Consider the following 11,735-nt stretch of genomic DNA (forward strand, 5'->3'; position numbering starts at 1 on the left):
CAGGAAAGGTGATGGAGAGACAGGATGACACGCAGCAAAGGGCCCCGGGTCGGACTCAAACCCGCTGCAAAGGACTCGGTCTACATGGGGCGCATGCTCTTACTGGGGGAGCTAGGGGTCCCCCGTTAGTCAGATTTTAACCCTAAAATGTTTCTACGTTCCTCAAAATTGGGAACCAACATTTCCTTTTTGCAGAATATAAGATGAAATGAACACACTCATAGAAAGTAAAGTCCCCAGAGACAAAAATATGAAGTCCCAGTTGTCCATGAGGTGCTCCCTGCACAGGTCCAGCAGCTGTTGGTAATTAAAACCCATTTTCCCCCTGAGTGGAGCCCCGGTCTGGACCAGGAGGACACAGACCCCCTCCACATAAAAGAGGAGCAGGAGAAAGTCTGGATCAGTCCGGAGGGAGGGCAGCTTAACGGGCCAGAGGAGACCGAGATCCCCCGCCTCCCTTACCCTCCTGTTCCTGTGAAGATTAAAGATGAAGATCGGTCTCCATAGCTCCGTCAAAGTCCAACTGAGGACAACAGAGGGGACGAGCGTCCAGCCGGCTGCTCCGCTACGCAGATCCCGATAGAGAGGACTGTGGAGGATCAGAGCCAGCCAGGAACCCAGAACCAGATACTGAATCACAACTAAGTCCTGATGATGAAAGGGCTTCAGACTCTTCTGACACTGAACTCAGTCACGATGATTGGCAAAGACCTTTGTCCGATTCTGGATCTGAAACCGAAGACCGGGGTTGAATGGAGACCAGGGCACCTGAGCCCGCCTGCAAATGCTCTGAAATCTACGGAAGTCCCTTTAACCGTCGCGTTGTCTTCCCGCCGACCTGCACGTTCTGAGTCAAACGTTCAAATGAGAAACCTTTTATCAACCTTTTGGTCGTCTTTTCAACCCTTTTGTGTCTTTCCCCCTTTGTTTTTGTCACTTTTTCAACATTTGTCAACTTTTTTGTTTTACTTTTTTTAAAGATTTGTCAGTTTTTTGACATTTTTGTCACTTTGTTTGGCATTTTTTTCACATTTTAGTCCCTTTCATTGACATTTAAAATGTCGTAAAAGTACATTCAAAGTTTTTTGTCACACACAAGTTCTTTCAACAATGATCGATTGATTCAGATATCCAGTTTGTTTAAAATTAAAACAAGTGAAATTAATAATGAATGTGATGTATTATTTGGCAGAATTACATTATGCACAGACAGAAAGGTGAAGACTAATTGCTGAATTTCTATTTATAGTTCTGTTTAAAACCCGGGTGGCGTCTTGGTGATGCATGCAGTACAGTGTGCTTGCACCCATTACTTTTATTTTTAGCAGACAAACAAACTCAGACCAAAGTTACGTGTTTTTTGGCAGTGAGCCAATACAGCGATCATGTTTTTAACTTGAACTTTTGCTCTTTTTCATTTAGCAAAGTGATAACAGTCCTCAAAATCTCTCAAGTGTCGATCTACAGAAGGAAAAGGAGCATTCTTCAAGGAGGGTAGCTCGTCCTCTCCTCGTTTCTTCTCGGTAGTTCGGATTAGCCACGTGATCTCTACTTTCTCGGTTTCTTCTCCATCTTCACCATGTCTGAAAACTCTGCGAGGCATGTAGGGACACACAGAAACCAGGAACTTAATGAAGCTGCACTTTCAATTGGGCCTTTATCATCTTCATGGTCTATATCAACAACGATTGTTCAAATGCCGCTGGAAATTCCACCAGATGTGGTGACTCTCGGCCGGATGTTAGTTAACCTTCTCTCGTAACTGTGGTTACCTGGTCCTCAGGTCTCTGCAGGGTAAATCCAGACAGCTAGCTAGACTATCTGTCCAATCTGAGACTATGGTTACCTGTCCTCAGGTCTCTGCAGGGTAAATCCAGACAGCTAGCTAGACATCTGTCCATCTGAGGACTATGGTTACCTGGTCCTCAGATCTCTGCAGGGTAAATCCAGACAGCTAGCTAGACTATCTGTCCAATCTGAGGACTATGGTTACCTGGTCCTCAGATCTCTGCAGGTAAATCCGACAGCTACTAACTATCTGTCCAATCTGAGGACTATGGTTACCTGGTCCTCAGATCTCTGCAGGGTAAATCCAGACAGCTAGCTAGACTATCTGTCCAATCTGAGGACTATGGTTACCTGGTCCTCAGATCTCTGCAGGGTAAATCCAGACAGCTAGCTAGACTATCTGTCCAATCTAGGACTATGGTTACCTGGTCCTCAGATCTCTGCAGGGTAAATCAGACAGCAGCTAGACTATCGTCCAATCTGAGGACTATGGTTACCTGGTCCTCAGTCTCGCAGGGTAAATCCAGACAGCTAGCTAGACTATCTGTCCAATCTGAGGACTATGGTTACCTGGTCCTCAATCTCTGCAGGTAAATCCAGACAGCTAGCTGACTATCTGTCCAATCTGAGGACTATGGTTACCTGGTCCTCAGATCTCTGCAGGGTAAATCCAACAGCTAGCTAGACTTCTGTCCAATCTGCGGTTGTCTGTGAGACCTAAACTACTTTTGAACGTACTTTTTGGACATAATGTTTCAGAAAAACAAGTTCCTTCCCAACAGTGGTGGAATGTAACTAAGTACATTTACTCCAGTACTGTACTTTAGTACAAATGTTGAGATACTTTACTTGAGTCTTTTCTTTTTATGCCACTTCCTACTTCGACTCTGCTACGTTTCAGAGAGAAATGTTGTACCACTACATTCATCTGACAGCTTTAGTTACTTTATACATTAATGTTTTTGAACACAACACATGGAGTTTATAAAATATGGTATTTAATTATAGATTAAACTAAACAAACAATATAACGGCCTACAAGTCCAGCTGAACAGTTTTTTTTCCAGTTGCTAAAATGTGAGGATTTTTCGACATTGAGTACTTTTAATACTTTAAAGGTGCCCTGCACCACGTATCTCATGACTTTGTGGTAATGTCTGATGTCCTACCATGGAGTCTGTAACTTGGTTATCGTGGTTACCTTGTTTCAAGCCATTCTAGCGTGGTATAGAAAGCCTGCAGAAGACTCAGCTCCATTTGGGCCAGAGAGATATTTTTGCAAATGTTTCTTACAAAATGAATGCTCTCTGTCGGCTTTTCATTCATGATGATGATGATGCCAGAGGCACTGCCCCATGCTGAGCTGATCAGCTGATCCCACATCTTCTTTAAACGTGTTAAATCAGCGTTTTCTATGTGCTGCCTGTATCTGCTGAGCTCTGCCCGCCGAGCCCAGTGGAGACGGGGGGCCGAGCACCAGAGGGCGCCCTCACCTCTGTAGTCGATGCGTCCGTCTCCATCAGAGTCCACAGCCTGGACCAGGGCCTCCGCCTCCTCATCGGAGAGGGGGGCGGACGGGGGGGCAGCCGGGACTGTGGACAGAATGTACCTGTGATCAGGTAGAAGGAGGAACTATCACTGGTGGAATGTAACTCAGTACATTTACTCTAGTACTGCACTTAAATGTGGAGGTACTTGTACTTTACTTGAGTCTTTTCTTTTCCTGCCACTTTCTACTTCTACTCTGCTACATCTCAGAGAGAAATATTCTACTTTTTACTCCACTACTTTCATCTGACAGCTTTGGTTACTAGTTACTTTACACATTAAGATTTTACTATAAATTAAACTACCCAACAATACTGGGGTTTGATTTCAACCATTTCTTAAGATTTCAACTCTTTTTTTTGATGTTTTTAACGCTCTTTTTGACCCTTTTGTCGACACTTGTTTGACAAAGAGACCAATTGTTTTAGGGAATTTCTGAGCCTTTTTCCAAAATGAAATGTTTAATATCTGTGACATGTTTTTAAATATTTACATCTTCAGTTTTCAGGGAAGCTAAAAATAACAAAAAATTGTAATATCAACATCCTTAAGATAAGAGCAGGGGCGGGCTAGAAGGGGGGCATGGGAGGGCACCAACCCCCCTTGTTAGCATTGTGTGTGTGTGTGTGTGTGTGTGTGTGTGTGTGTGTGTGTTTGTGTGTGTGTGTGTGTGTGTGTGTCCCGAGTGATGTCAAACTGTGATTTCCATTGGATCAGAGTACTGCCCCTTGGCTGCCAATCTTCCCAGCCCTCGTCACAAATGACCAATTATGGTCATATGGTCAATATGTTTCCATGGTGACAATCCAAATTTCCTGTACCATGGAACTGTGTTTTTAACTGAGCAAACTGAGCCTATAGAAAATGTGTATTTTATTCTCATTTGTTAAAATGAAAACAAGTTAAATTAATTGGGAATGTTATGTAACCAGCACCAGTTTACTGGTTTCATTTATTATTTATTATTTATTCATTATTCTCATTTTCTATTTCAGAGCTGTTCATACTGTTCACATTGTAATATTATTTGTTCCAGCACCCTTTGCACTATGCTCCACAATTAAAATTATAACTATTATAATTTACTCCTGCATACGTTGCACTCTTCATTGCACTATTTCCTTAACCTGTCTATATAGTTTCTGTTACAGTGTGTATATATTAGTGTGTATATATTGTTTGATTTGTTGATGTGTAAGCACACTGTGAGCAATGATGATGATCCAAAGCAAAATTCCTCGGATGTGTCCTCATACCTGGCAAATAAAGCTGATTCTGATTCTGAGAATTACATGGTTTTTCTATCCTATGCAATATTTCCCATATTTCTAAGCAGATGTTCTATGCTGAATCCTCCCTCCCCTCCTCCCTTACCCCCCATGACTATTGGTTCCCCTTGTGCCACCCCTCCTGGAATCGCCCCAGGATGAGAGCAGGGCTCCTACTTGATCTCGTTCCACTCTATGTAGCCACTGCCGTCTTTGTCGAGCATCATGAAGGCCTTCTTGATGGCCTCCTCTCTTTGCTCCGCGGTCTCGAACTGCCTCATGTACTCCAGAAACCTGCTGTAGTTGAAGTTCCCTGCAGAGAGTCACAAAAGATGACCTCAGGATGGTGAAATCATCGGCATGACTGACGCCCCCTCGTTCATCAAATCCACACACACACACACTGAAACAGACAGATTGTCACCTTGCGTTCTCATCTCCCGTGGCATGCGGTCCACGTCCTGCTCTGTGAGGGACACGCCCATGGCCACAGCTACTTTCTTCACCTGCGGCAGGAAGTCGTCCTCCATGTTCTCCACGTGGGACCTGGGCTGGAGACCAGCAGGAGAGGAATAAACACACAGTAAATAATGTCTGAAATCTCCAGATATTTCCTTTAGTATTCATAGTAACACTGCTGTACATGATGTTTACAGTAGAATGCTGTCGGGGTACATTACAACTGTGTCAACATGACACCCCAAATTCAATGAAAGTGGTGATCTTTACTAGTGAAGAGCGTTGTATGGAACCATCCGTGTTATTTTGAACCCATATTTCTGCTATAGAAACTTTAAAAAATGGATCAAATACAACCAGAGGTCAACAGGAGGTTGAATGATGTCTGTTAACGCTGGTCTCAGAGGACACTTTTCAGTGTACGAGTATCCGAGACATAAATGGGGATATGCATTTATGCAGGTTACCTTTAAAGGAATTAGTTGCGTAGACAGCATGCAGAATGCAGCAGAGACTGAAGAACTGCAGTGACTCAACATAAAGCAGAGCATTGCTGCGTTTCCACCGGTTGTTTCATCATTCCTCCTCTGCTCTTCTACCGATTTCACACCATCACTCGGATCAAGATGAACGCGGCCAGAGGCTCTACACAGACACACCAAGATACTGCACTAGAACTTTTATTCTCGTGTTTTATCTGTTAAAGCACTTTGAATTGCCCTGTTGCCCTGTTGTGTGTGCGATACAATGAAAAGCTGCCTTGCCTTGCCTTACCAAACATCAAACACTTTCTTTTTTAAGATGATTTTTCAAGCTGAAGACACGAAAGTCGAGAGGGAGGGGGAACGACGTGCAGCAAAGGTCCGCAGGTCGGAGTCAAACCCACGTACGCCGTACCGAGGAGCTACACCCCTACACATGGGCATGTGCTCCAGCAGGTGAGCCACCCAGGCGCCCACCATCCTGCTTTCTGTCTAGTTCAAAAGAGAGAAAAGTCCACAGCTTGTTTCCAACTTTAACAAAACGAAGCTCCCCCACGATTCACCTCCAGTTCTCATCAATCCCAGCACCCAGTGTTCCTCCATCAGAAGCCCCACATCACATCCACCCAGACCTTCAGGCTTCCTTCATCCCCTCCACCAGTGTCTAGACTCCATCCGGTGGACATTTCAGTATTCCCACAGCTTCTATACGCCTTGTAATTTAACGTTGCGACGGAGTCTAATCGCCAAAGAGTCTACCATATCAACCTTTCATGCACCATGTGGATTAAACACATTTCACTCTTCAGTGAAGTCCCTCCTGATTGAATTAGCGATCATGATATCAAAAGAGAAAACAAGTCTTACTTCAGGCCAATCAGCTCTGAAAGCATTGGAAATCATTACCAGTTGTAGACCATTGACCAGATCCATATCCCCCTTTCCAACATATCCTGTCCAGTACTCACCAGATTCAAGGTTTACTGGAACAGTCCAGCTGACCTCCCCCCCCCACCACTTTCTCCGTCTCTTATATACGGGAAGGACGCAGCCACCAGTGGCCTTGCACCTGTCTCCCCGGCGGAGCCGTTTCCCATTAAAGCCTTGGCTCCTGCTGCTGCAGACCGGCACTGGGACAAGACCCCACATGAGGCCTGTTAATGGGGTTGAACTGGAGGGCAGCCGGCGCGCGGCTACTGGGAGTTATTCATAATGTTCAGTGCACTGAGACTTAACCCTCATGTTGTCCTCGGGTCAAATTGACCAGTTTTCTGTTTAACTACCCAAGTGTAATTACCCCAAGTAACATGATTGATTCCACACAACGGTCTTTAGCAAGTACAATCTCTACTTTCATTAATTTTGGGACGTTTTACTCAATTTTATAGCATTTGAAAAAAAATCAAATGGTTTTGAAATAGTATTGAGTAAAAGTTGACATATTCCAGTCTGTGATTATCCATCAACATGCTTTCCTGGGGGGGGGGGGGGGGGGGGGGGGGGGGTGATACACACTTGTTGGCACACACACTACAACGGCCTTGTGTACATCCTTAGCTTTTGACATCAAGTGAACTGTGTCAGTGACTCGGGACTTTTATTGACAAATGGTTTGTTGGGACACACTTCGCTGAAACCCATGAGTCAAATCGCTGTGATGCCATTGATCTAAAGGTTCGATATTCTCTTTTCCTGTGCAGACGGATAACGAATTTGTGATGGGTACACTTCACCGGAGGATGGAGAATTCATCTACCCAAAATCTTTCCTTTCCTGACAGTCTCACCGCCCTTAAAAAAAACATTTGGCACAAAGCAAAGTGTAATTAATCCCTTTAAGATCACTGAATTGGGTGTTTGAGGTCTCCTCTAACAAACCTGGCAGCTTAATTAAAATTGACTCCATAAAGACCCATTCAGCTGAGGTGTCACATTAAACAGACGCACATTAGGGGGTTGGATTAGACAACCTCCTAATGATGTGTGAACACGCAAAACTGTATACTGTGTAACACGCCTGTGTGCTGTGTGTGAAGATATGACGACCCATGCACATGGTGGTTATCCCTGCAAGACACACTGCACTGCTGTGCAACCAGTCATGTTTCTTTTGTCTTTATTATTACTATAAGTGCCACGGCACGTCATGCAAACTGCTCTAATTCTTATGAATCATATTTCTGTATATCTGTGTCTGTGTCTCTGTTTCCCAACCGGCAGATCGTCCAAGGGGAGCCTGGTTCTGTCCTGTAAAAAGGACGTTTTTCCTCGCCAATGCTTGGGAATTCCTGGAATTTTGGGGTCTTTGTAAACTAAAGAGTGTGGTCTAGACCTACTCTATATGTTAAGTGTCCTGAGATGACTCCTGTTGTTATTTGACACAATTGAATTGAATTAAAAATAGTCCAACTATGCACAGGGAGAACCAACAGCATACAGAAGGATTTTTTACAGGCTTAAAGCAGCAAATTGTTACAATCTACAGTACACAAAATGGGATATGGTTTAATTTTAAAACATGCATTTTTGTTTCAACCATTAACTTCTATCATAAATACATGTCTGGCATTTGTAACAAAGAGAATCAGTGAAACTTCAGCAAGAGATGATGATTGCATTGGTGGATAGATCTCCTGCTTTAATAAATGTAGGCGCGATTCCTCCAGACCAATATGGCGGCCGTGTTGACACATCGCTCCAATGAACGACCGCGCCAACGCAGTAGGCTTTCAATTTATCAATGTGTGGTTTCAGCCCGATCTTACTGTCCCTGGGTGGTCACTTAAAACCCCAAAATCTGTCAGCATGCAAATCAAATTCAGTGGACGCCCATTTCCGCCAATGTGATGAAGAAACTTTCTCAAAATAATGATACTATCTCACTACTGATACTAAAAAATGATACTATCTTATTTTGAAAAACTATCATTATTTTGAGATGTTAAGTCATTATTTTGAAATACTTCTCTCATTAGTAAAAGACATGATGCCACTAGTTTTAGAAAGTTTCTCATTCTAATGACTTACAGGATCTTTTTTTCCATGAATTTTTATAGTAAAGCTTTTATTTTCTTATTTCCTTCTGGGACCGGACAAAATGGCGCCTTTGAGAAGTGTAAACCAATAGAATGTCAGTGTAGGAGAGAAAGAGAGAGAGGCTGTTTAATTGGACAGTAGCGGATGGAGGGCGGGGCCACATAAGAGTTGGTCATGGCATCATTGGTTAGCTTTAATGTCCCAAACCAATCAGTGCAGGATGATGTCACCGATGCAGATCCACTTCCAGGAAGTTTTCCAGGAGTTTGCATTTTTTGCGGGATGATGACCAATCTGGGAGGCACTTGTATTCAAGGAAAAGTAGGAAGGACAGGATTACGATGGAATATGAAGATGTGGTGTCCAGAATGAGACCGGATTAAATGAAACTTGCTTTATGATGAAATAGCATGTTGATGATATTTGTGAATATTGCAATAGTCAGAAGAACATGGAGCACGTTGTTATGTATTGTCCTAAACACCTTCAAGCCAGACAACGGTTGATTTCACATTAAATTTACATGATTTACTGCAAAGAGATTATGGTGAAATTTGTTTTTGGTTTTTCATTTTCTTTTTTGAAGATAACTGGGTTATTAAAGAGAATTTGAGGAAGTGTAGGTTTGCTTCTTGTTACACCCTCCAGTCCAGATGGGGGCGGTAATGCGCCAAATAGCTGGTTGAAGAAGAAGAAGAAGAAGAAGGAGGAGTTTGTATTTCACACCAAACATTGCAGGCGACTTTGTTGTTTGATTCTAAACTGGACAGCCATGAATGGAGGCCGGTGGCTGGCTGGAAGGTGAGGAAAACTACATTTCACATTGGTTTGCTCAATGGTTCACTGTACCCTTAAACAAATAGGATTTGTAGGAAATTGGCAAAAACCTGCAAAATTCCCCAGTACTTGAAATGATTGCTTCCAAAGTCCAAAGGTTACAATCTTAACATTGGCTCCATGTAATGGAAACTCAGGAGACAAGAGACAGACTGCAGAGCTCTCAGCTTGAAATCAAAGACATGTAGATTCAGATATAATTCAACAAATGAACAAGTGGCTGTACCCGTGTGTAAAGGCCTTAGGCCACCATGCACATTATTGTATTATTGGCTTTTTATTTTGAACTCAACATTGCAGTAATTAGGGGGTCCCTAACAGGTCCTTAGCTTAAAAAAACGTTGAAGATGCCGACCTTATAGCATTATAATATACTGGAACAACGAGCCTGTATAAATGTAAATAAGGTAAATTAAGTTTAGCAATTCTCAAGTGTCTTTTTTTTTTTTGCAAATGGATGGAGCAACACAGTCCGCCTATTTTCAGAACATCAACTTTTTGGCAAGTCTACAGAGCCTTTAAACGTCTCAAAGGACAGCTCCTTCCTCAGGAGCCATTAAACGCAGCATTGTTTTCATACTGACCACAAAGCAATTTCAAATGTCTCTGGCACTGCTCTGACAGGTTTTCACAAAGCCACACAATCGTAAAAAATGCTCTCAGTGAACAGAGTAAAAGCCAATATGTAAATAGAGATTAAAGCATGGGAGTTATGGGCTCGGCGGAGGGATCCAGGCCGAGCTGCTGCTGCTTTCTCTCCCCCCCCCCCCCCCCCCCCCCGGTGGAACCAGAGAGGAGTTACTCAGCATGGGCAGCTGCCCTGTTGCAGAGAGAGCAAGGCTCCGCAGGGAGCTGTTAAAGCTGGGCTTGAAGCCTGCTCAGTGCCCCCCCCCCCCGGTGAAAGCTCTAAAATGTGGGGTGAGGATGGAGACGATCTGCCCGGACAGCTGTTCATATTCCTCCAGTGTAATTTAAGGTTGGGGGAAAAAGATGCGATAAATTTGATTAATTTCCGCGGCAGCTCTGTATCGATACACGACCCTAAGTATCAATCTTTTAATGTACGAACAAAAATTGCGTAAGTAGAGTTAAAGTTTTTGGTACTAAATAAACGTAAGTTATTTAGCGTTTTAGAGAAAACAAATGTTAACAGAGCTTTCCCTTGGGGACATCTTTTGAAGTTGGAAACAAGGTGAGAAATTGCAACAGATTGCAGAATTTAGCAATATGTTCAAAAATCGCAATAATAAAATAGTATTGTGACATAAGTTTCGTGATAATATGGTCTCATGGGACCTCTGCTGATTTCCACTCCAGGTGTGATTCTCCTTTCCTACAAAATGCAACACAAAATAGTATGGAATGGAAATGTAAAATGTACTTTACTGTATTTATACAGCTTTTCTAGTCTTAGCGACTACTCAAAGCGTAGTACAGGAACCATTCACACACATTCCCACACTGTGGCCGAGGCTGCCATACAAGGTGCCACCTGCTCATCAGGTACACCCTCACTTTTTACATTTTATGCCGTGGGGAGTAGTATGAAAGGGTGACAATCCGTGCAGGGAGGTTGGCCGGGGTGGTGGATGGGTAAAACACCCAGGAGAGCGGGGATCCTGTCCTGCATGTGGCGTTCCCTCGCTCTTTCTTTGTGTAAAGTCAACCCCATTTTTATTTTCCTACACCCAACCGGTTCTCCATTTCCTAAACTCAACTGCTTTCTTCTCACGATAACACGTCAAGACGGCAATAACACGTACAAAATGCGTCCAGATGACGCTCCACTTGGCTTAAGAATGTCATGATAGCACGTTGTCTTCAGGCATTTTATTTGGACAGAAAGAGGAAGATGTTCCTGCGATCAGGATTGAGCCTAAACGGCACACACCCTACCCAGTGAGCCAGGGGGTGCCGATATGCCGAAAACAGTCCATGTGATCTGATCTGCATGACGCTCCTCTGCGGGGGAGCAGGTCTGAGTAGCTCTGTGGCATGAACTAGCTGATAAAATATATTGTGAAGAACTGTAGTAAATGTTCATAACACTTGATGACAGATGCGAAAGTGACTAGAAAGCTAAATCTCCTCTGCTCACCCCAGAAATCCTCCTGATCCTTTCCTTTCTGTTTCCAGGGAAACGGCAGGCATGTATCAGAGAGTGGAATATGACGTGACGAGACCGTAAAACAAGAGGAGGAGGAGGTGGAGGAAGAGTGAAAAGATTCAGGATGAATGTACCTGTCAGAGATATCCAATGTCCAAAAATAGGAAGCTGTATATGTAAAACGTAAACTGCGTCCTTCCAGCTCCCCCCC

At 43.5% G+C, this 11,735-nt stretch overlaps 1 protein-coding gene across 1 annotated transcript in view; it reads right to left on the reverse strand.

Annotated features, from left to right (window-relative positions):
* Positions 1-1,175: 1,175 nt before the first annotated feature.
* Positions 1,176-11,735, reverse strand: part of LOC116671599 (parvalbumin-like EF-hand-containing protein) — an 11,328-nt gene continuing 768 nt past the window's right edge. Inside the window, exons 2-5 of the mRNA XM_032502948.1 lie at positions 5,029-5,155; positions 4,782-4,917; positions 3,282-3,397; positions 1,176-1,592 (exon numbers count right to left, since the gene is read on the reverse strand). Of these exons, the coding sequence (XP_032358839.1) occupies positions 1,549-1,592; positions 3,282-3,397; positions 4,782-4,917; positions 5,029-5,155 (423 nt within the window). The 3' untranslated portion in view covers positions 1,176-1,548. The remainder of the gene's footprint in view (positions 1,593-3,281; positions 3,398-4,781; positions 4,918-5,028; positions 5,156-11,735) is intronic.

This window comes from Etheostoma spectabile, chromosome 21, assembly GCF_008692095.1.
Source record: "Etheostoma spectabile isolate EspeVRDwgs_2016 chromosome 21, UIUC_Espe_1.0, whole genome shotgun sequence".
Taxonomy (NCBI): Eukaryota; Metazoa; Chordata; class Actinopteri; order Perciformes; family Percidae; genus Etheostoma; species Etheostoma spectabile.